Here is a 25,756-nt window from a genome sequence, read left to right as displayed (position 1 = left end):
GAAGTACAGCCATACAAGTGGTACAGAAAAGGTGTTCAAAAGCTCCACTATTCTAAATCAAAAAGGGATCAGCTGATCTGCTACGTGTCTTTTTTCTGTTTGCCTCCATATATTGATATATGTCCAACAAGACATTTCTGACTACGTTCAATAATAATAAAAAAAAATCAGCTAACTTGATAAAGACAGCTCAAATCAAGAAACAGGTACTTACTTAAACGCAGTGTCCAGAGAGAAGCTTCTTTCTCTAAACACTGTCTTAATTTAGCTTTGAAGAACAGCATCTTACCATTAGTGTTGCTACAGCTTTTCTCCTGCCTGTATTGCAATAAATGTCACTGAAGTCAGAGCAGTAGCAATCTACGACTGCCACCAGGAATTCGACCACAAACGCTCAACCCTCACCACATCACATTTTCATCCGTCTCTATAAAAGAACACGCATTAAAATAAAAGCAGCAAATCACCACACATCGCTCCCAACCCGGCAGAGAAGCATAGCTCACCCAATGCCCTGACGGCCTGAGCAGGTCTCCTCGCACAGGAGGGCAGCAGCAGGGCGTTACCCAGAACACCCACATCGCAAGCACGTAGAGTACCGCTGTCGAGCTGGAACCGACACAGCGCGCAGCCCTGACCCTGCGCAGCTCTTCCTGCACGTGCTATGGAGGCGAACCCATGAAACGTCGTGAGGCGGCCTGAGGCAGGTAGCGGGCAGCAGGCACAGCTAAACGCGCAGAGCAGAGCGCGTAGCGGCTATCATAGCACAAACACACGGCTCTCGAACGTGTGCAACAGCCGTTAAATCCCCCGAAGCAGTAGAGAACTCCGCTCAGGTCGGCGACGCGCACCCGCTCAGCGCGCGTGCTCCGGGGCGGAGCCGCCCACACGACCGGGCCTGCAGCGGCTCCGAGCGCGACGGCGGCAGAGCGCGTTGCGAAGCGCCAGCTGCTTGAGAGCCGGGGCGCGCCGCAGCCTCAGTAGCTCCCGTCCCGGCCTTAAAGCCACGGGCGCTCTTCGAGACCCAGAGGAGACGGCTGCCTCCCGCCGCCCGGATCCAGATGGCGCCGCCGTCCGCCCCGGCCCAGGGGGCGGCCATTTTGCGGCCCGGCGGATGACATGTTGTGCGTCGTGCGTGCCGCCGCTCGACGATGCGGGGCCGCCCCCCGCGCCCGGCGCCTGCGCAGCGCGCCCTGTGGCGGCGGAGCCGGGGCAGCCTGCTCAGCGCCGCGGCGGCGGCGGAGGCTGGAGACAAAGCGCCCAGCTAATGAATGGGACGGGCCCGCCCGGCCCTTCCTTTTAACTCTTTCGGGTCCGGCCGGGCGGCGGCGGCAGCGGCGACCTCCGGCTTTCCCTGCGGCGGCTGCCCGGGGAGGTGAGTGGCCCCGTTCCGGCACCGGGAAGGGGCCGGGCAGGGCAGGGCAGGGCGCTCCGGCTCTCCCCGCCCCGCCGCCGCCGCCGCCGCCGCCCGCTCTCTGCCTCCGCGGCGCCGGTGCCCGCGGGCTGCAGCTCCTCTCCCTGGCCCTCTGGCGCCCCGTCCCGCCCGGGAGCGCCAGCGGGACGGCTGCGGCGGGGTGGGCAGGGGGCGTGCGGCGGGCAGGAAGCGGGGAGTAGGCCGGCGGTGCGGGCTCCATTGTCTGCGGGGCCCTGGGAGGGGGCTCCGGCGAGCCGGGCTGCGGAGGGGGGCGCCGCCGCTCCCCAGGGACCCGGAGGGCTGTGCCGCCCCCCCGCTCAGCCCGCGGGTCCCCGCGGAGCCGTCGGCTTTGTGCGGGCCTGTCGGCTCGGCGGCACCCCTCCCACCTGGCCGGGCCCTGCGGGAGGCCGCGGGAGCCGAGTCCCGGCGGGGATGGGAGGCGCTGGGACCATGTGGCCGCCGACGGCTCCGTCCCAGATGGCCCCGGGGCGGGGGCAGCCCCCGCGGGAGCGCGGAGCGGGGCCCGGTCTGCGCGGAGGGGCCGGGTGGTCCTGAAAGCGTTTCTCCGGTACGCGAGGGGACGGGGGAGGTGACCTCAGCCGCGGCGTAAGCAGCGCATCTCTGCGCCGCTCCCAGCCCCGTCCTCCTGGGGCACAGCCGCTGTTGGTACGCGTGGAGAAAGTGCGCGGTTCAACTTTACGCTTCACTCCTCTCGTTCTTACTCCGGACACCGTGGTTTCGCTTAAAGATGTCTTCTGTGACTTCCAGGTCTGCGCTGAGGCAGTGCTGACAGCAGCCGCCGGCTGTGTTGCTCACGGAGTTTGGAGGATGTCGTGTGCTCTCAGTGCTGCACGTGCACTATGCTAAAAGCGTAGAACATTTATGAAGGCTGGGAAAGTCAGAGCATTTAGAGAGCTGTTTTAGCATTAGTGGTGCTCCATACGTTACTGTGGAGTTCGGCAGTGTTCTTTCTCAGTGTTCTTCCTCAGTGCTTCTGTGTCAGAGGCTGTTGTGCTGTGTTTCGGAGGTATCTCTGGGAGATGTCAGAAATTCAGCATGAGCTGTCATGCTGTGACTGCCAATCCAAGCAGAGACAGGCTTATGAGCCCCCATAACACAAACAAGCTTCTCAGGCTGTTCTTAAGCACTACTTTCCATATGGCACATCATGCACTTGTATGTTTTGCTTTTTATGAGGAGGAACATGGTGATTTTCCTATAAAGAATTTTTCAAGAATTTGGAGTCTTCCTTAAAACAAGCCAGGTACCCTCAGAAGTGTGTTTGTGGGGTGTGTGCTGGGGGCAGCAGAGCCCCCAAGTCATCACCAGCTGTCCCCAGGACGCTGGCCTGCAGTTGGAAGGCCCATGCAGGTGGTGAGTGGGGGGGTTCTGGTTGTAATTTGCCGTGAAGTTTGGCTTGGGGGGGGGAGGGGAGGAAAGTACTGCTACTAAAAGCAGCAGCTCTTTTGTTGGACTCCTGGAAATGTGGGTGTTGTCTGCTGGGGGCAGGGTGGACTGGGACCTGAAGATACCATACACTGGTGTGTGTGGGTGTCCCTGTCCTTTCAGACTTAAAGTTCTGTCAGTGTCTTTCTAACGAGTACTGAGGGACTTTCTTTGGAGTTAGGGATTGATAGAGAATAGGTAAAACGAAAGTAAATGAAATAGCTCGACTGAGCATCTCGAAGAGATGTTCCCTAGTGCTTTTTAATAACTGTAACTCCTTTGCTGATACTCTGTATGAAGCGCAGTTGTTACAGGTTCTGTCAAGGTGGAATTGTGTTTGCAGAAGGGCTCGTGGTATGGGATTGTGGATGAATGCAAAAAGGGTTTAAGTGTGTATGGTGTATCACAAAGGCTTATAGTGTGGAAATAAGAGAGCAAGAGAACTCCACTGGTGTTTAATTTGAAATGATCTCTCTTTCGTAGGCTTTATGCATAACACGGAGTAAATGATACTACTGTAGCTGTCAGCGATTCTTAAGAACAAGGTGTTACCAGAGGAAGTCCTTACAAAAGTCTGGGTCTGAAAGAATGTAGCTGCTGCTTTATGTGGCTTTTGAGCACACTGAAACATCTCTTGTTTTCCCATCGTTTTTCTTGGAAGCTGTTTTATTCTAATTTTCCATGACCCTAACTGTGGTAAATTCTACGAGATTTATTTGTGGCCCTGAGAAAGTTTAAATCAAGAATTGATGTAGATGTTTTGGGTTGTATCTCCCAGTGCTTTGCTGTGTTTTACCACTCCCTGCAGTGGAGTCTCTATCGGAGTAGATTTTCTAAGTTCTGTCTTCTGAGGCTTGCTTTTAATTTGTACAAGTTCTCACTTTCCAGATGAGCATGATGGGCTTGCTGGTGTAATGTGCAATTAAACTAATCTGCTTTATGCAAATAGTGTGATTACACATGCACATTAGCTTACTTTCAGACAGAAAGCATTCATTTGTAGTTTAGTTGAGGACTTTTCAGTGTGGGCCATAGTGTTCATAACATGTAATAGCTTGACTGAGCATCTCAGAGAAGAGTGTTCCCTAAGCATTTGTGCTTTTCAATAACTGTAACTCGCTTGCTGGTACTTTGCATGAAGCACAGTTGTTACACTTTCCACTGACAAGGTATAAATCAACCTACAGCAGTGGACCATGTTTGACGTTTTTTTATTATTATCTTTTATTTTTAATCTTAAATAAGGATATCTTAGGTATTTTTAGTTATATCAGCATAAATGAATGTAATTTGCATAGTGTTTTCTGTTCTAGCATACACTTCAAATGGGCTTCACAAAAAGGTGTTCTCTTGCGTTTGGCAAGCGAATGTTGCTTTCTGTTCAGCTCTGGCAACTTGCTCTGCATTTGCTACTGGCATTACCAATAACTGCCAACAATTCTGAACTGTGAGATTGTTTAATTTCAACCTATTATTGAAAAAAACTGAGTCGTTCCCGTGGCCTAAAGATAGCTTTTATGTGAAATGTGGAGTGTAAAGCACACACAAGAACTAAAGCTTTTGTCGTTTTTTCTCCAAGCATAGAAACTGCTATCCAGAATTACATTGTGATAAATATTTAAAATGTGGTAGCAGAGTTTTGTTTGCTGTTTTTGTGATGAGACAGGGTGTAATGTGATAGTCTGTTAAAAGAACAGTAGGGAGACCTTGGTCTTATTTGTGTTCAAATGTAATCATTCAGAGCAAATGACATTTTTTTTTTATACTGAGCGCACATGGGGAGAGCAATATCAGCCTTCTGTAATATTCATTTTCAGCTGATGTTGACATAAGAAATATTAGAGTATTACCATAATCTTTATTTAAACTTGCAAGTGGTAAGCTTTGTTTGGCTGTTACTGTTCCCCTGTCTCTGTCCTCTTCCCCCTCCCAGTTCGCTTTGTAATGATGTGTAGGGTTGAACCATCATTCACTGAAGGGTTATTACCTCATTTTTACGTCTGTCTGAAAACTGACGGGTATCTTCTTTTTCCATGTCCTGTCTGCTAGCTTGTGGTCACTTCTGCCCCACAGGTGTATTCCTCCCTTGGTGTAGTGGAGTTGTTTCTGTTCAATTGCTCTGATTTTCTGTACATTTTATCCACGTGCCAGTTCTGGATTTCAGCAGCCAATTATTTTGAGATTACTGGTTGAAAATAGGCATGTTTTAGTAGCTGTGACATACTTCAGTATTACTTCATTGCATTATTTACAAAATGAATGAAAAAAGATAAAATCAGAGTCAAATAATAGAATATTTTACATCTACCAAAGAATTTGTACCAATTTTGCCTTGGATAATTGAATTCATTAGTACTCCTTAAATCAGGCTGCTTACCTGTTGCTGTAGCTCTGTATGTGGTTTCCTGAATTTGTTTGCCTCTAAAGAAAAGAAAATTAGATGCAGTTAGTGACTTTTTCCTTTGTTATTCTTTTCACTAAAAGAAACAATCAAGAGAAACCCAAATATCAATTTAATTTGAATGAAATGTTTAGCCCAGTCTGAAACTGTTTTTACAGTCATAGTTAATGAATGAAGGAATGAGAATGGAAGTTTGTTGTTGTTTGTTTTGTTTTTTCTTAGACACCAGGAAGGGTAAAGACATGCATTCATACCCTTTCTTGCCTGTAGTCTGATGGCTCAGGAATTGCAAGGAATGTGGGAGAGCCAGGTTTGCTTCCCTTCCGTGCCCCGGGACCTAAATCCACATATCCCAAAGCCCCCTAAGCAGCTGGGAGCCACGGGAATGGGATGAGTCTGCTCTTCTCGCTGACACCTTCTGCTTTGTGCACGTAAATGTCCCCTTGTAGAAGGGACAGTCAAAGGTCTCAGCAGTCAAGTTAGCCAGGCACAGAGCTCGGGAGATGTTTGTACTTGCTGAACAGAGAGTATGGACGTATTTTGATGTGAAAATATCAGCAAAAGACTTTTCATGTAATAAATCGGTGTTACGGTTTTGTGATTTTTGCTGTCGGTTTTCCACATCAGGACATCATGTGAAACAATGGGAGTTAAAGAGTTAATGTTCTGGTTCCGTGGACTGACATTTTGAGTCCTCAGATGGGAGGGGAGGAGGGGCATTCCTGGAGGACCTGGCAGAGGGGAAGAAAGGTGGAGCTCCTGGCGGGACAGCAGCCACCCTCTCTCTTTTTGCTGCTGAGAAAAGCACGTGCTTCCCCTGCAGTCTACTAGCATAAGACCTCGTATTTTTGGACACTCTTGTCTCCCTCCTTTCGTTTGATTTCGTTGGATTTAGTAAATTACCATTCTTCCTCAGGTCGTTGCTGTTGTTTTTGTTGGGTTTTTTTGACCCATCTGCTATCTCTGTACCCTTCCCCCTGTCCCGAAGCTCATGGCCCGACCAACCAGCATTTTTCTTCTATGAGAGGCTTTCAGCTTCTCAAAAAATACATGTATTTACACACGTGTGTATTTCTGATTCACTTTCTAACACGCACAGTAAACACTGATTGCTGGGAAAAATGCTTCCCTGTTGATGCTTGATTCTTATCTTCATAACACGATGAAACCTTATCCATTAAGCACTGCAGAATTCAGCTTTTTAAAAATCTTATTTAATTATTCATTTGCATTCAGAGTTGGAGTAGAAAGTGATGTAGTGGATTTTCCAAGATTGCAAAAAGATACCTTGCTGGTGTTCTGGTGGTGGTGGTTGTTTTGTTGTTTTTTTTTTTATTTGTTGGGGCAGTGAAATAGCCAAGGACTCTGTATAGTGAAGCTCATGGCTGCATGGTCAGTGGGGCTAGAGAAGCTAAATTCCAAAAATATGCCCCATAACAGACTGTTTTGCTGTTTTTGGTGCCTTGCCAAAGCATATGCTCTGCTTGTAATCATTCCTTTCTTGTATGCGGGGAATTATAAACCTGTGCTTATCCTACATTAAGATACATTGGTTAATACACTTGCTAGGTGCGGTGTGCAAGCAACGTGTACAGCTCAGGAAGGGAAGCCCAAGCTTCCAAGTGAATCCTGTAGTGCATTAGAAGGTGTCAACGAACTCCCTTGAGATGCTGTAGTGTAGTGCAGACCACTTTGGTGAGAAGTAAACTTGTGTTGGCTTAATTTTGGAGAGTAAAATGTCTTATAATCACTCCTAAGTGGAAAAAGAATCCATGGAACATCAAGACGTACAAAAAATGACTTTTAACATTTCCACATATTCATCTTTGGTTTTGCTGTTATATTTTGTTTTCAGTGCTAGAGCCCCAAATCATCTAATTTTTTCAGACACTTGTGTGACTAACAATCCCCCTCCTCCTTTTCTTGTTATTTTTTGTTTGTTTTGTTTTTTTTTTCAAAATCCCATGTCTTCATGAGTGCAACTCCTGGAGCTAAAGACAAACTCAAAATGTCCCCTGACCCGCCACTGTGATGGATGACGTGACTAAAAACGTTCCATTTAAAAGGAGTTACTTTCTTCTCTTCCTTAGATACAATCATCTTTAAGTTTGAGTAACAAGTGTTTAACTTCAAGTGAAGCCTCCTGCATGCAGTGGAACAGATATGTAAGTTTTTGTTTTTTGTTTTTCCCTCAGTAAACTAGTGGACAGCTTGTTTGTTTGTCTAGGTTCTTATATTATTAGTAGTATTAATTTATAGTAAGCCAATAGATAAAAGGTGTGAGAAATTATATGTTTGAACTGGCTTGTATGGAGCTTAGTAATTTAGCAGGAGGTTTGTGTGAGTGTCTGAGATTTAAAAATTAACTTTGGAAGCCTGGATATCTTTACAGTGTTACATTAATAGTAACTGGCTTATGATTTATGGTGCACCTCCTACTCTGTGGCAACAGCTGACATATATGCATCCTCACTTTGCAGTTTATCTCCTGAAAAAGAGGGAAGTAACTTGCATGCTCTTCATTCATCCCATGCCCCAATTACAGTTGCCTCATTCAAGGGTTTTTTGTTTACTTTATGTGTTCTCACTGATAGAGTAAACTTCTTATTTTCTTCTAAGGATTTTGTCTGAAACACTTTTTTTTTTCTTTATGCATTCAGTTTGGGCTGCAGCTGCAGATTTTTGGAAGCATAAGATTAATTTCATGCCTAAATATATATATGTATGTAGATTAACAATTATGTGTAAATTATGTAGATTAACACTGTTATTCTTGTATAACGCTTCAGATAATGCTTCTCCTCCCTAACTCCTCTCCAATAAAAACAGTTCAGCTTTTGGCTGTGTGATTTGCTGACATGATCTTAGCACAGACAGAAAGTTTAAGGGAGTAAAACTGCTGAGCTAGGAAGTCTTGATGGGGTCGTGTAAGACTGACCTCCATAGGGAAGTAGATTAAAAGTATGATTCAGATTCATTTCTTGAAGGAAAGCTTTCCTAGGTTGTACGTACAGAGTATGTGGGGGATTCTTTAATATACTTAAGACCGCTTGTGGATCTTTCTTTGTCTGGGTGTAAGCAAAAGTAATTGTGCTTTCCAAGTCCATAGTATAGCCAAAGAATGGGAAAGAGTGGTCATCATTTACAGCAGCCTGTTGAGTCAATTCTTTATCACTGTAAAGAAATCTTAGAAAAGGGATGATGTTTCATTTCACAGAATATTTAGAAGTTCACCCATATTTGCTGCTGAATTCTGATACATCTCATTGAACGATCACTTTGTACTTCGTGCTGTTTCACTGTATAATGTCAAGCACCATAGCGTTTTATATTTTGACCTGAAGTGGCTTTCAAGGCTAAAAGCCTCTGAGGAAAATATCCATTCTACCCACCTGTCTAATGAAAATCAGTATCTTGTCTTAGTATCTTCAATAACTTTTTTTTGTATTATAATCCAGATGAGATAACTGTTGACTTCAATTTGAATTGTTTTGATAGGTAGCAAAATGTAAGTGGTTAGTGCCAACACGAGCTCCAATAGAAAAGTACATATATTTTATTGCCTATATAGTGATGTTTGTGCTTCCTTCAAATTCATATCAACTTTTTTTCTTTTCTTTTTAACTATTTTATTAAGGTTTCATGAAAATATTTACATGTTTATTTTGGGGAGTGTGAAATATGAGTAATAGATCATATATAATCATAGAATATGAAGAGTTGGAAGGGACCCATGAGGATCACTGAGTCTAATTCCTGGCAACAATGTCTAATACTACTTCTTGCTGGGGATTACTTTTCTGCAAAAGGTTAGACACTATCAAATTTATCTTGCACTTTAAAATATTCATCCTTCCTGTATGATAGTTGAAGACTGGCTTTGTTTTTCCTGTGAGTTTCAGTGTATCAATATGCAGAATGAAATATGTTTGCCACTACTGATTGTACTGTATTGTGAATGAACAAATTACTGCATGCTGGTTCCTAGAGCTGAGTAGCATGGCCCAAAGAGCTAGCATTTTGCAAATGTTCCTGCTGTTTGTCATGCTTCCTTCATTAGTGATTCATGAGGCACTCTTTTGGTAATGGATATGTATGCAGACCTGAAAAGTTTATTGAGAACAAAGAAGGAAATGTTAAGCTGTAAGTAGGTTGGAAATACTGTAAGTCAACATCCTTGAAAGTTTACTATAAGAATTAAAGCTGTTGAATGTATATTATAAGCAATTTAGATAACTGAAGATCTAGTTCCTGATCAGGAGGACCTACTAGATCCCTTGGTGTGCTGTGAAAAGCTAGAAGGGGCAGCACTAAAGTACTACCTGTTTAAAGCTCCATCAGACTGTTGGCACCCAGAATCTGGCAGTCTTTCTTGTTTAAGATTTGGGACTACAAAGCCATGCTGAAATCCAACATAGGTGATGCCAACTGTTTTCTACTTTGTTTTTATTCTGTGGTTCTCCTATATTAAAGATGAGAACATGATAGTGGTGATCCACAGACGGAAAAAAAACCCAAAATGCAGTGGGATGAGCGTCACTGCCTGGGAGGTTTTTGCTTGTTGAGATGTGCATTAGTAGCTGCTTCAGCAGCAGAGTGGGCCAGTTTTCAGGGTGCCACGTGGGGTTCAGTCCATGCTGTTGGCAGCATGCTTGCATTTGGCACTGGGCAATCGGAGGAGCTGCAGTTGGTTTCTTTTTCCTTCGTAGTGGTGTGGAGTTGTCCTCTGTGGCTTACTGTGCTGCTGGGGAGACTGTAATCTGTTTAAGCCAGGAAATATAGCGGTGCTCGTAAAGAGCAAGTCCTCATTCTTCCGCTTTCTCTAAACGTTTCTATTAATTTCCCTTTTCTGTACTTCACAAAACATTAGGTTTATTGAAACAATTTTGACTTCTATACAGTCATAGAAATCAAGCAAATAGGAGCATCAGGGACTAATCCTTTTCTTTACCTAATCTTGTACTAAAAATATATCCCACGTATCCTTATTGTATGATACCCACATATCTTTATTGTATGATACCCATGTATCCTTATTCTGTAAAAACGTACTCAAATAATAAATTGCATTACAAAAAATAAGGCTTTGCTTTGAATAGGATAGGTTCTCCAAAAAACTTTTTTTTTTTTTAATTAAAATTGTATCTTTCATTAGCTCCTTGAGCAAATTGCTATTTGCTAAAATTAGAACTCGTGTCTACTGCAACAGTAGGGCTCTCCTATAAGCCACTTACTTTGCAAGAAGAAGACTGAGCTATTTGTTTGTCAGGGACAGGAATGTCTTTTTTGGATTTCCTGCCAATGCTCAATGTGGTGCTAGTGGAAACAATGCTGGCTTTCCTGGCTGGGATGGCTGTGTCAGCTGTGCCTTTGCTGCAGAGTCTCACCTTGTCTTGAAAAGGCAAAGAGAAATTGTCCTGTAAAGAAGTTAACAGGGAAAAGACCTTTTGTCACGGATGATAGGGCCAGCTTTGAGGTTGTTGATTCTTAAAACAGGATATCAGATGAATGTGTCAGCTGTTGGTGATGAACATACAATTTATTTAGAGAATCCCCCCCTCCAATAAACAAACAAACTTAAAAATGGTATTGAAAAGTTCCCTTCTATCATGTATGGTATGGCTGACTGTATTGCACGTGTTATAGAACCTTGTTCCTGACGCTGTACTCCTTGGCAATATAGAAGAGTATTCCAAAGCTTCCTAAAAGTATCTTGTGTAGTAGATGGTCTTTTCCTTGCTTCAAGTGAAAAATAGATGTATTTCTTCAGTTTTTCAGGGTCTGAAAATTTGTGTTCACTTTCTAACCTGCCTTGATGTGCACAAGACTACAGTTCCAGGATTCAACTGTGCTATAAATGTACAGTACTGTACCTTATTACATGTACACAGGTAGGATGGAAAACCTCACCTTAGCACAAGTGAAGCTCTCTGAGGTAGTAGCAAAATGGCATTAGTGAGAACACAAAGTTACATTTAGTGTGGGTGCTTATGAAGGGTTTTTAAAGCAGACCTTTTCATACCTGATCCTTGTTAGTACCAAAAGAGGTATTCATACATGATAATTTTAGCAGTTCAAAAGATAGTTTTTCCTTTTTTTTATATATATAAAAAGTTCAAGATTTTAGTATTATGTGCTACATTCTATAAAAGATACTATTTAGATTTTGTGTGGTCTTTTTTTCTTGTAATACTGTGGATATTTACAGCAAGAGTCCCAGGAAGTCTCACTAGGCGTGATGTGCATCTCCTAACGCCGTTCTCACTCTCTGTCATTTGTGAAGAGCTGAGAACCCCATTTTCTCCTTTACAAATGTCTCACTTTTAACTCTTAGGCATAGCCTTTAATTTTTATTTATTTTTTTTAATGTAAAGGAAGTAACAGAAGTATCTGTATGTTGCAAACTAAGAGGACGGACTCACCCCAAGAGAAAACAAAAACAAACAACAAAGCCATCCTACTCATAACACTTGTTTTCTCAGCTGTACATTGCACAGGAGGAGAAACAGAAGAGTCCACGGGCTTAAGTAGAGGAATTGATCACTTGGGGAAAAGGGAAGCTTTGCTTTGAGTTTTCTTACACTTTTCTGAAACCTTATTGCTGTTTCTTAACAGCATGGAGTAAATGTTGTGTCTTTCATCTCTAATTTTTTCAGAACTTATCTCTTGTTCCTGCATTTTTGGTTGTTTTTTTTCCTGTTCCGTGATAATACCAATGTATGTTTCCATACTTCTGTTCTTATTTTTCTTTGAATTTTAGCCTGGTTTCTGGAACATTTCCCTTCCCATTGCCCCAAAGTACAGCATGAGATATTGAAAGCAGTTTGGCTTATAGAATTATTTAGGGCAGAACTTCAAAAGAGTACATACTTCAGTTGTTTTAATTCTTTTTTCTTAATAAAACTTCTTTCTCTCTCCCAGCATTTCTGAGAATAGCCCCCAATTCATTAGCATGTAATATTTATTTGTCCAAAAATGAAAAAGATTATAGTTCTCTTCTAACATCTTTTATCTTCCTAGTTTTTATTTTTCACATGGAGCAGCATTTAGCTGATGTGTAAGATTTGCAATGATTCTGCTTAAAGTTTATTCAATTAATTGTTTAAAGCATTCTCATTTTGATAAATGATAGGCAGATCTGCCACTTGGTAGGTGTGAACAGTAACAAATGTTGACTTAGTTTGCTTACCATGACAAATCTGTTTTCTTTTTTTTGTGAGCAGTCTCTTAGTAAAAGCTGTGACATAAATGATTAGCATATGTACTGCCTGCTTTTTCTCCTAATTTTACTTTATTTATTTTTACAGCTTACAACTATGGGGAGTTAGCAAGGGATATGTGAAGGAAGGTAGCCACTGTTGAGATGTGGTGGTATATTTAGTGCACCAGGAAAGAAAAACTATCAACAATTAAAGGCTTATCAGGTAATTAGGTAGGTGTAAGTATTGTTACTGTGGGTGGTGATTGATTATGTACGGTGTTTCATACAACATGGTGATATTTATTTATTTTTTTTCATATAGCATTGAAATGCTATTAGTTAGTCCGAGATAAAATTTCTCTCTTTTTGTTGTTGTTGTGTTAGTTTTATCTGTTGGTTTGTTTTTATTTTTATTTTTTTATTTTTTTTAAAGTAATTTCTGTTTGAAATGCTAAGGAGTAAGGGTTTCTGTGCAATGGGCTTTCTAGTGTTCAACAGAGTTTTGCTTAAAGCTTCATAATGGAGGGTGAGGATTCAATTAGATAAATATTTAATAGATTAGTAGTGTTGAATTAAAATAATAAGTTGCTAAAGACTGATGTCTTTCTAAAGTCAGTTTGAATTTTGGCTCCCTACCCTGTGTCAGGTGTCTGTTTTATCCTACAACAGGATGAGCAGTGAGCCTGCATCACTGAGGCCCAATGAAGCTTCTGGGTACTGAGCCTTCTTACACATCTGATGAGGCAGCAGCAAGGATGCAAGAACTAAATGTCAACTGAGTATGAATAATATGCATGTAACACAGACATCATTATTTGTACTGGACTTTGAAAATCATGAGTACCAAATGTATGGTATTTGAACGCCAGTATCCCCACCTTTGTAAAAGCTGAGGGGTTCAGGAAATGCTGATATAAGAACTGAATTAAGAACCAGATCCATCCAAAAATGCTGTTTTTGAGAATGAAACCTTACTTCATTTCTGCTTTGCATATATTTTGGAATATTTTTTTAAATGGGTGCTAACCTGAATTTTGTACTATTTTTCTTTAGTTTTGGATTTTATTAATTTTCACATCTCCATACAAAAGTGTAAGAGCTGGTGTCATTCTTTGCAGGGGGAGCTGGTCCTCACTCTTCCTCTTTATGCTTGGATGCAGATGGCTTAGGGCTGGAGACAGAGGTGCTTGCACAAGGCTGGGGCAGGGAGAGGCACAGCATTCGCTTATTGAGTTTTTCCTGAGGCTTCAGGGAATATGGGAAAATAATGGGTGAACAGGGAACCATGGACTTCTTCATGTTTACAGTAGTAGGAGGAGAAAAGAGATGTAAAACAACAACAAAAAGCTAAGCTGCCTTTGAAAGAGGTGGGGTGTAAATCAGTCCAAACTGATGAAATGTTTCTTGCTCTCCGTGTGCTGGTTGGATTTTTAACTTGACACTGTCTCTTCAGCAAAAGCTTGGGACTAAAACTGTCACTTCTGAGCTGTGCTGCTGCTTGTTATCTTCTTGCATTGTCTTTAATTCAGCAGTGGTAGGGAAAACTGTGGAGAGAGAAAGAAGTCCAGAGGCTGCTATGCCAAAAAATGACTTGTCACTATCTAGTCTATCGCATGACTAAATATAAAATAATCCATATTCTCAGTAAAATTACTTTTGGGGGGGGGGGGGAGGGGGTGGAGCCAAGAAGAGGGATGTAGCTGGCAGTCTCTGTAACTTTTCAGTCTCTGTACTTAGGCTTAATTCCTTCATTTGTAGTTGGGGTTGCACACATAGGCTATGATAGTTATGGCTATAATATGTGGCTCTCCACACCTTGTTTTTCCTCTGGCTGCAATGAATGACTGCTTTAGGCCTCACCTTACACCAGGCACTGAGGTGTTTTTAGTAATGTGAAGGGACATTAAAGATCTTTGTTTTGACAAATCAGATGAAGATAGGTAGCAAAGAGCATCAGGGAGCTCCTGTGCCTTTCTTGGTGTCTCTCATTCTTCTGGCTCAGCTCTTGGGTCTCTCAGCATGTACCTTTTGTCCCATGACTTTCCCTCCAAGTGCACCACTGTGGGTAGATTTTCTCTATGTGAACTGTCCTAGCTTCAGGGATGTGGGAGTTAAAAGTATCATCTGCCCTGCCAGAATGCTGCCCTGCTCCTTCCAACCTGGCATAGCTCCTGCACCTGTATCCTGCCCAGCCTATGAAATCCTCAGCCTTCGAGGAACGAGCACCAGTTTTTTAATCTAATTTTATTTTTTCCCCCACCAGCCTTAGTCTTTTCTTGTATGTGCAGACATACTAAACTGTATGTCCCCTAGGGCATTTTTCTCTACCAAAATGTTTGTGTCAGTCCAAAATAGAATCTTAAACATAATTACTAAAGCTTTTTTTTTCTGCTCCCCCCCTTTCATTATAAAATCACATCAGGAATATTTAGGGACTCTGGGTGTAAGACATAGTAAAGACTACTGTAAAGCTCATGTTGGAATAGATTAAAGAGAAAAGAAAGATTAAAGGAAAAGCACTGCAGCCATCTTACCAGGGAGTAGGTCATAGAGGGAGAAATTTAGACCAGGGATTTGTGGCTGAACAAGAGAAACCTGTATACTTCTACTGCATAGAATCGTGGAATAGTTTGGGTTGGAAGGGACCTTTAAGATCACCTAGTTCTGAGATTTTTTTTGGCATGTTTTCTAGGAAGTACATAAATTCCTATTAGCTTCAAGTCTTTGATATGATGTTAATGTCTAATATTACTTGTCCTAATTGTTACATTCTGTCCCAGTATTAAGTTAGGGTAAAGAATATTCCTATCAACAAGGAGCAACATGAAGCATCGGTGGTGCTGTTTCCATACTTCACTCTCTTGTCCAGATTGAGCATTTGCGGTTGCAGACATAAGAGGACATTTTGCAAACTGAAGAGAATACCTTTGTAAAACCACAGAAATTATGGGTTAATGTAATCTGGACTGCAACTCATAGACCTTCAGGATTAAAAGAAGTAGCTGTAGCTCTGGCTTTCAGGTGTCTAGAAAGGTAATGGAATAGTAAAGATGGCTTTACCCTTCTTTCTCTCCCAACAGTCCTCCACAAATCATACTTTCCATGAAGTCCAGAACGACTTGTTTCTTTCATTAAGCCTAACTTTCTCTACTTTGATCCCAATTACATAGTTACATTCATTAGTTCATGCTTGTATGTCTGTATAGGTTCCTGTGAACTTCGGTGAGACCTGAGCACAGGGCCCACATCCTGACACAGTCTAACCAACATGCTAATGTCAATGTCTCTTCCAATACCACATTTTAATCACTCAGTGTCTTGCAGGGTTCTGTAGCTCTGTATGGGTGAGTCACAACTCAGACCCACACCATGTTGGAGTCAGTCTCCATAGAAAAAATCTGTTACTGTTCTTAATTTTACTACTTCAAGAGGCTTGTAACATGGAGTAAGGCTTCTCTAGGCTATACCTTCATCAAGGTTTGTTTATTTTTACAGTTTTGGGGGTATGGTGTTTTTCAAGAAAATATTATTAATTAGCATGGTACCTGCCATTGAAGTGAAAGGTAATAATAACTTCTTAAAATGTCTCTTTCTCATTGCTTTTATTGTAAGCATTTTCTTTTCACTTGATGCTGTTAATGATGCTTGTAACATTTCAAAACTAAACAAGATCAGCACTATTTATTCTGAACTGACATTCATTTGTGCAAGTTGTTTTTAATGTGTATTTATCTACTTCCTACGCATGAAATCTATCGCTACTCTTGATTCTAGAAACTAGTAAATAGTTTTGCTTTCACTTTGCATCCATATTGTGCATCTGTCTTGAAACCACTTAGTCTTGCATTCTGCAAGTGTGTGCATGGCTGATCTTTTAACATTTGTAGTTGTAAACTGATTTCTCTAGTTAGATTCATATCTAGTTAGGTTCAGATTTGTTAGTTTTGCAGTTAGGTTCTGTAATATAATCAAGTCCATGATTATCACTTGACTACTCAGTCTAAAATTTAAAATTGTTTAAAACTTGCAGGACGCTCTCTGCTTTACAAATAAATGATCTGCTCATGATTCAGTGTTATTGCATGCTTTTTATAGTTCTTTATATGGTAATACATATCAACATAACCCCAGAACACTGGTATTTCTCTTACTCACCCTATTCCTATTGAGTTCTTCAGGTCACAGCAATCTGCTGTGTCACTTGTTGGATCACTGACGTTCTCCTGACATTTCTCATCAACCACTGTACACTCTCAGTAATCCAATTTTGAATGGAAAATCCTATAAAATGTTTCTGCAGGCTTCTGACCGCAGCAAGCCACTGATTGTCTACTGCCATTTAGGGACTAATAGTCTGAGAGCAGATTTGAGTAGATAATTGTTCTCCAGTTTTCATTTATTTTTCCTTGAAGATTTATTTATTTATTGCAAGACTTCTCAATTCATAGAATTATGGCTACTTTGGTAGTCATAAGCAAATTTGTAATTTATTCTAGGGTACCATAACATTTTAAAATTGGATATTGTGTTGTATTTGTTTTTAAAACAGACATATTGTTGCAAAGAATTGGCTTGGGAGGGAGAGATTAAAAATATCTCTCTGAACCTACATGTGTTGAGGACTGTATTTTAAAGATTTCCTTTTCACCCTTGGGAGTGCTAGAGGGGACGGAATTCAACTCACCTTTATCAGCCTGGTATAGTAAAACTCAAAGTAACAGAGGTCAGACTTGGATGTTTACAAGGAAATAGAAAAAACTACATGCAAAGTCTTCCAGGGAGCATCCACCTTTTGGAATTTCTTTGGGACTGTGAATTCTTATCAAATAGACTGAGCATGTTTTCTTGCCTTAAACTCAAATATAAATAAATATAAATAAAATAATTTAACTTAGTAACACTGATAGCATAGCCCCCTTACTGATGCTAAACATTATTATAGAAGTAATACATAGCTGCGAAGGGAGGCTGATGTTAATTGCACAAATAGGGGACAGAAAAACATGTGAATCAACAATTAAAGAATGAAAATCTGCAAGTTAAAACAAAAGATACTGTGAATAAGCAGGAAGCATTTCTGGTGGAACCAGAACAGTTTCTGGTCCTAAAGAAAATGAGATAATGATGTCAGGAACAGATGAGATTACTTCCCATGCCCTGTTTTTTGGTAGAGGAGATGACAAGCATTAAAAGCACCAGGCAACAGCAAGGAAAAATAGGGAAGGTCTGCAACCCAGTTCCTTCTTTGAGGCTAACTAATCTATTCACCTCAACTTGAACTGGGACCATCAGGGACCAAAGCCATCAGTGATTAACTACCTGGCTTCTGCTCAATGGTATCTGGTAATAAGGTAATTTAGCATAAGATGATTAGGGTCTATTTGAATATGTGGTGATGATGAGTGGTAGTGATTAACAACTAACCATTGCAAATGTGTATTGTTAATGAACATCAATCTAGGAATGTATTGTTAAAAAGTTTTCAGTTGTGCTCCTTTATCAGGCTTCTGTGTGTTCCAATCACAGCATCCTTAAGTTCAGCTGCATTAAGAAGTGATTATTCAGGCAAGGACAAATGAAGCATCTTCATAGGTTTTTTTTTTGTTTTGTTTTTTCCTATAAAAGCCTAGAACTGTCTTTTCTTTTTTTCCTTGATGTTAGTGTTTGGTGCTTGTGTGTGTGGCTTTTCTTTCTTTCCTTTTTTTCTTTTTTCTCTTTTTTCTCCATGCATAAGAAGTTGCAGTTACGAGTTAGAGCTGTAGTTACATGTTCTGAGGCAAAGAAATTGCTTTTCTCAGAAGCTGTTGCTGGTGGGTTTTTGTATTATGTGTGAATCCATCTAAGAATTTGTAATGTGCTTACTGTAGCTTGGCACTTTATAATTTATACTTTTATAATTTTATAATTTTTGGCACATGCATAATTTATATTCCCTAATTTCTGAGTGGAACGCTCGTGAGACTTCTTATTCTGTGATCCCATGTCACAATTCAATAAACATTCACGCTTTTGCATGTTTGCAGTACTATTATTCCAGACTCAAAAATTAGATGAAAATTCACATGAAGCATTTAAAAATCCTTCTATTCAAAATGTTGACTGTCATCCTCATCCTAGGTGCATGTGCTTCCATATCATCAGTATAGGTGTGACTGCTATAGGTGTAACTTCTGTTTTGTTCAGTGTTAGATTGAGGGTTGTAAATTTAGTCTCTACTGCCAGACCTAATTTCACAAACCTGTGGAAAGCACTAGGTAGTGTTTGTGAGTTGGCTCATAGAAATATGAAGTTATTTTTTTTTCTTCTGGTGTCTCCTTCCCAGAATCAGTATTCTCTTCTGGTGTCTGAAAGTAATTTTTTATTATTATTATTTTTATTTTTTCTCCTCTCTGTGGGAAGGAGAGAGAAGACACAAGTACTAAAACTTTCACAGAAAGAAAAAGCAGAGCAGCCACCTTCCTCATTGCAAAATTTTGATGGCTCCATCTCCCTTGTCTTTAAATAGCTGTAATAAGCTGATTGCCCTTCCTTTTCTCTGCTTCTGCTTCAGTGGAAAAAAAAAAAAGTGAAGTTATCGGTACAGTACATTTTAAAGAAGTGTGAAATCCAGGAAAAACTAGTTCTTAGCTGTTCTTTTTGACCTCTCTTGAAAACAAACTGTAGAGAGATAACAGTTGCAGTAACAAACTACTATCTTGTTGGTCTTGTACACTTCTTGTACACATTTTCTTTTCTCAACCTATGTATGTATCTTGTAGGTATGACTAATTTCACCTTTTGTCTGCTGAAGGCCTCATTTAAATAACATAAAAATTGTGTGATAAAATGAAATTTGTGTGTTTATCTTCAGATAAAAGTTCCATAAAATCAGTTTTGCACAAATTGCAGTGGATAGTGTAGCATCAGCTCTGTGGTTAAAAAATATTTTTCATTGGTAATGAAGATATTGATAACTACATTAATGATACAAACAGAAATGAAAGGGTTTGGCAAAATTTAGAATTCAGATAAAAACGTAGGAAAAATAAAAATTCAAAACAAAAAGTGGCTGACAAATGCTGATATCTTTAGGCTTGAGTGGGGCTGGTGGGGCTCTTTGTTTCTGTGCCAAAGGATAGCTTTACATTTGTATTTAAGTGAATGTTTCTGTGCTAATATAACTAAATGCCTGTTTGTAAACGTCTGTAGATATAGGTAGCTGTATGGGCATGTATGTATGCGTGACCATGCAGTGGTTGAATTAGGGTGCACAATGAGGTGTAGGTATATAGAAACAAACACAAAAGGATGTGGACTGTAGGTTTTGACAAAGCTTAATCAGAACTGTGTGTGTAGATATGTATTTGCCCACTATTGCCCAATACAACAGATACACTGAGTAAATTTATGGTCTAGCTTTTAGTTTTGTTTAACAGGGAGGAAGGGAATGCCAATAACATTTGGCTGAATTCTTTTTACCTTAAAGAAAGTTGGGGAAAAAATACAGAAAATTTATTGCATGTTCTTAGTTCACATTGTTTACTAACTCTACATTCTAAATGTGTCAATCAACATTTGTTATCTATTTCATTTCTAGATGCTGCAGAAGAATCACAGTTGTCCGGTCAAGATGAACAGAATGGCTTCCTTGATCAAGAAAATAGAACATTCGTTTTTTAGGATGTCTACAACATGAAGCATTTAACAGTAGCTGCTAATCTATGACCTGAAATGTCCTGATCCTGGGGAAAAAAAATGAGATTCCATTAACTAAGTCTATAATTTCTTAATGCATCCTTATGATGAATCATATTTGAGTCTGCGCAACACGGATACGGAAGTCATAAACCAGAGATTATTTTAACACATACATTTGTGTTTGTGCATTCAGTGTACATCATTTTAATCAATTTTTAAATAATTACCTGTATTTCTTAATAAATGAAGACTTGGCAAGAGGAATTTGTCAGCCATGGAAAACAGTAAATCAGGTTCCCCCATCATGGATGGTAATTTCATCTTGGGAAAAATCAGTAACTTGAAAGTAGAGCAAGAGGAAGATGGCATTAACTGCACTCTAGAAAGAATGGATATAAAGACAGAACAAGATGAATTCAAACATGCAGACAGCAGTGATGAGCACGAAGACAAAGAAAAGAACTTCATTAGCAACAACTCTAGCAAATATTTATCTACAGAAAATGAAGATGATTATGGATCTCTTTTTTCCCAGTATAGTAGTACGCTGTATGATGTAGCAATGGAGGCTGTGACACAAAGCCTCCTTTCCAGCAGAAACATAAGCTCCAGAAAAAAGTCACCTGCTTGGAACCATTTTTTTATATCTCCTAGAGATAGCACTAAAGCAATATGTATGTACTGTATGAAAGAATTTAGCAGGGGTAAAAATGAAAAGGACCTAAGTACAAGTTGTCTCATGAGACATGTGAGGAGAGCCCATCCTACTGTACTAATTCAAGAAAATGGGACTATGCCAAATATATCTTCCTTTTCTTCACCTACGTTGTTACTGCCTCCTCAGTCTGCAGATATGGGAGATCTGAGTTCTATGTTATCCCCTATAAAACTGGTAAAGAAAATGGCTTCTAAAATACCATCTCCAGATCGAATAATTGAGGAATCTGTTTCTATTGTTTCTTCTGAAGAAATAGCAGATCTCTCTGTTTCTGAAAAGTGCAACAAAGAAGAAGTCATGGTTGGGTCATCTCCACAGCTGCCCAACAACCAGTATGATGAAACTGTGGAGAATGTAGCAGAAAAAACTGTTGTAATTCCAAAGAGCACATCAGGTTCTAGAAGGAGATCCGCTGTCTGGAAACACTTTTATTTATCACCTCTTGATAATTCTAAAGCTGTTTGCATCCACTGTATGAATGAATTCAGTAGAGGAAAAAATGGAAAAGATCTGGGAACAAGTTGTTTGATAAGACACATGTGGAGAGCACATCGTTCCATTGTTCTGCAAGAGAATGGGGGTGGTACCAGTATACCACCTCTCTACACCACACCTCCAACTTTGTTGCCTTCTTTGCTACCATCAGATAGTGATCTGAATTCTATGTCATCCTCTCCTGGAAAGCTAATGAAAGAATCAGCTTCTGTCTCATCTTCTCCAGACAGAATCTCAGAGGAGATGCACACTAATCTCTCTTCCGGAGATGTTCTAGTGGAAGACTCAATGCTGTCATCTTCTGATGACATAGGCGAAGTCTCCTTTGTGTCCTCCCCTGAGAAACCGTGTGAGGGATTAGGCCCGCTTATATTTGAACCGACTGCTGTATTTCAGCAAAATAAAAGGATTATGAAAAGGCTTAAATCAGAAGTCTGGCATCACTTTTCATTGTCACCCGCTGACAGTCTAAAAGCAGTATGTAGATACTGCAGTTGTATGATAAGTCGTGGTAAAAAAGGAGACGTGGGCACAAGCTGCTTGATGAGACATCTATATAGACGCCATCCTGATATAATTGGAAACCAAAAGAGCTGTCTTGATGTTAGTTTGGCAAATTCTCCTTATGCCACTTTGGCTTCCGCGGAATGTTCGTCCTCAAAGTTGACTGAATTACCTACAATGGTTACACACGATAATCAAATTATATTTCCTGTCAATAGCAAGAAGACCTCAAAACTGTGGAATCACTTTTCAATTTGTTCTGCAGATTCTACAAAGGTAATATGTATGCACTGTGGACGTACAATAAGTAGGGGGAAAAAGCCAACAAATTTGGGCACGAGTTGCCTTCTAAGACATTTGCAGCGGTTTCATAACAATGTATTGAAAACTGATGTCTCAGAGACAGTATTATCCTCATCTACGGATAATCACATGCCACTGAGCACAGAATTATTAGCATCTTCAACTTTTGATGAAACCAATGACAAGTTTTGTGACTCTCACCCAGTTGCCAAAAAAATCACAAGTCTCGTAGCTGAAATGATTGCACTTGACCTTCAGCCATATTCTTTTGTAGACAACATTGGCTTTAACAGGCTGCTTGAATACTTGCAACCTCAGTATTCTTTGCCTTCTCCATCTTACTTTTCTAGGACAGCAATTCCTGATATGTATGATAACGTAAAACAAATAATTATTTCACATCTTAAAGAAGCTGAAAGTGGAGTGATCCATTTTACATCAGGAATATGGATGAGCAACCAAACACGAGAATATCTAACTCTTACAGCTCACTGGGTAACATTTGAGTCTTCATTTCGACCGCAGTGTGAGGATTACCATTGTTCAGCACTATTAAATGTATCACAGATTGATTGTGACTACAATGGAATCAGTATTCAAAAGCAGTTGGAGTACTGGTGGGAAATGTGGATTACTTCCATTGGCCTTCAGATTGGGATTACTGTTACTGATAATCATAGCATAGAAAAAACTTTAAATGAGGGTGATCATTCGAGTGTACAGTGCTTTAGTCACACTGTTAATGTCATTGTAAATGAGGCCATTAAAAGCCAGAGAATGGTTCAGAATTTGCTTAGTATTGCAAGAAAGATCTGTGAACGCGTTCATCGGTCAGCAAAAGCAAAAGAGAAGTTAGCTGAGTTGCAAAAGGAATACGAGTTGCCCCAGCATCAGCTTATACAAGATGTTCCATCCAAGTGGAACACATCATTTCATATGCTTGAACGTCTTATTGAACAGAAACGAGCAATTGATGAAATGTCAATAGAGTGCAGCTTTCGGGAGCTGATAAGTTGTGATCAGTGGGAAGTTATGCAGTCAGTGTGCCATGCTCTCAAGCCTTTTGAAGCTGCAAGTAGGGAAATGAGTACACACATGTCTACTTTAAGTCAAGTGATCCCGATGATCCATATACTTAACAGGAAAATAGAAATGCTATTTGAGGAAACAATGGGCATAGATACGATGTTGAAATCTTTGAAAGAAGCTATGGTGAGTAGATTGTCCTCCACACTTCATGATCCAAGGTACATTTTTGCGACGCTTCTGGATCCCCGCTATAAAGCATCTTTATTTACTGAAGAGGAGGCTGAACAGTATAAACAAGACTTAATCAGGGAGCTGGAAATAATGAGTTCTACCTCAGAAGATGATAAACCTGTTTCCAATGGATGTAATATAGGTTCACCATCTACAAATTCATATGGAGAGGATAATCTTTGGTCGCTCATGGGTGACATGAAGAAAACAAAAGACCTGAAGGAGAGAGCAAAGTTACCAGAGGAAATGGTGCTTTCTTACTTGGAGGAAGAAGTGCTCGAACATAACTGTGATCCTCTAACATACTGGAACTTTAAGAAGTCATCTTGGCCAGTACTGTCAAAATTGGCTGTCAGGTTCTTGGGTTGTCCACCAAGCATTGTTCCTTCAGAGAGATTGTTCAATACATCCAATGAAAGCAACAACTTTAGTCAGTCGAGATTAATGATTGAACACTTTGAAAAGCTTATCTTTTTGAAAGTGAATCTTCCTTTAATATACTTCCAGTATTGAAACTAATGAACAAACTGCTAGACTAAAAATTTTGTTGCTCACTGGATAATAACTGTAACTTGGATTGTTAAATTGCTCCAATAGGGGCCATGTATGACATCTAATCAGTGACTATAATTCCAAATTTTAGTTTCCTTTTTTCAGCTTTCAATATGTCTACATGTGCCTTATTCATAGTACTTCAGGCCAGATATTGTATATATGTTTTTTTTAAAAGTCCACACTAGAGATAGACTGTCTTGTCAAATTATACAGAATTATGTAGGTTTTAATCCATAACTGTAAATGAACTTTAAAAAAAGCTCAGTCGTTTGTTTTAATAGGATGGCAAAAAAAAAAAAAAAAAAAAGAAGAAAAAAAAAGATGTAAACAGTTCTATTCTGTAGTTTTTTATTCAATTATTCTGTAAAAATCATAAACCAGGTACTGTATTTTAGTTGAACATTGCTTTAATTGCAAAAAAACAAACAAACAAAAAACAACAACAACAAAAAACCACCCCACAACCAACAAACAGCTCTTTTAGTTGTCAAAAAAAAGCTGTATTTGAAAGATGGGATTCAAGCCCTCTTTTTATCATATGATGTTTTTAACTGCAAGCCCTTAAGTACTTAAAGGATTACTAAGAGTCATTGAGGAAGATGTGTTTACAGGAGACTATTGATGTAGTGTATGAAAATACATCTTAAATTTGAGATGATATGGAATATCAGCTATACAGCTTACTGTAGTAAAACTTCCCATCCTGGGTTCTCCTGTTCAGGTTATACATTTAATGGCATGATGGAAATATTCTGGGTATTTATAAAAGCTCTTTGGAAGTTTTATCAAAATTTATGAATTAATGCTTGTTATTTAATGCCATGTACAAAAAAAAAAAGGCAAAAAATTTACAATGAAGACTATGAAGTCATTCTGAAGCCTTTTCTTATCTTTAGTGCATCAAAACTGTAAGGTTCCCTATTGTAAAAACCGAGCCCCTTTTCCTAATGCAATTTCAGTTCTATAGAACAGCCTGTCTTAAAGCTCCTAGTACAAAAATAACTGATCTTCTAATTTCCAGTAATAGCCTTATGGATAAGGTGCACTGCTTAGAATTTTATGTAGTAGGGTTGATTCTTAACTGTCAAGAGTCCGTCAGGCAAATGGGATATAGAGCCCTCAAAACTTCAAGAAAGAAGAAAAAAAAAAAACAAAAAACAGCCAGCATTTTAATTTGAAGGGAATGTTCTCCAATGATTTTTTAACTCTAGAAAGATTAATCTTCTCATTTCAGTTTTCATTAAATACTTTTTGGAAAACAAGTCATCATTTGCCTATGACCTTTTAGAAAAGTTGTAGCTTTGTTAAAATACTGTACCTATGCCTAATCTAATTTTGCATTTACTATGTTTTAGTGTATTTATAAATGGTGAACTCAGTTTCTGAAATTAAACATTTTATTTGCAATTTTCTAGTGGTAGTCAACACTGCCTTTTTTTTTTTTTTCTTTTCCTCCAAATGGATTAAAGATGACCTTTGAATAAAAATGAATTGCTATAATTGCTATCATAAGTATACCACAGTACATGCTATGTGAAAAGATTTGTGTTCCATTTATCTCTTGCTTTTAAATTCATTCAAGGTGTTTAGCCAATTTGTTGAATCCTTTCCCAGGTGACTTCTGGTTTCCACATGATTTTTCTTTGAATATTCAGTAATTTCAGTATTTTAATTGCTAGTCAGTCAGTTCTGTTTACATCTGTACCGTTATTATTATTAATAATACAGGCAAATTACTACATGGTATACTTAGGAAGAACTCATACCACATTATGTCTCCAG

General features: G+C 39.8%; 2 protein-coding genes across 9 annotated transcripts in view; one reads left to right on the top strand and one right to left on the bottom strand.

Moving 5' to 3' along the window:
• The window catches only part of BRD1 (bromodomain containing 1), a 373,526-nt gene that overhangs the window by 66,586 nt on the left and 281,184 nt on the right, over positions 1–25,756 (bottom strand). The window lies entirely within an intron of this gene.
• Positions 605–25,756, top strand: ZBED4 (zinc finger BED-type containing 4). 8 transcript variants are annotated; one of them, XM_065743551.1, is made up of 4 exons: positions 4,922–5,063; positions 5,142–5,571; positions 7,352–7,426; positions 20,039–25,756. In XM_065743551.1, the coding sequence occupies exon 4, from the start codon at positions 20,414–20,416 to the stop codon at positions 23,930–23,932; it is 3,519 nt and encodes a 1,172-aa protein (XP_065599623.1). In that variant the 5' UTR covers positions 4,922–5,063; positions 5,142–5,571; positions 7,352–7,426; positions 20,039–20,413; the 3' UTR covers positions 23,933–25,756. The 8 variants fall into 8 exon arrangements, with proteins under 8 accessions (XP_065599625.1, XP_065599627.1, XP_065599624.1 ...); XM_065743553.1 differs by lacking the exons at positions 4,922–5,063; positions 5,142–5,571 and adding an exon at positions 605–707; XM_065743552.1 differs by lacking the exons at positions 4,922–5,063; positions 5,142–5,571 and adding an exon at positions 1,234–1,375.

The sequence above is a fragment of the Cyrtonyx montezumae genome, unplaced genomic scaffold (assembly GCF_038088225.1).
Source record: "Cyrtonyx montezumae isolate F1298 unplaced genomic scaffold, pur_monq_1.0 scaffold_3, whole genome shotgun sequence".
In the NCBI taxonomy this organism is placed as follows: domain Eukaryota; kingdom Metazoa; phylum Chordata; class Aves; order Galliformes; family Odontophoridae; genus Cyrtonyx; species Cyrtonyx montezumae.
This window is presented reverse-complemented; position numbering and strand designations above follow the sequence as displayed.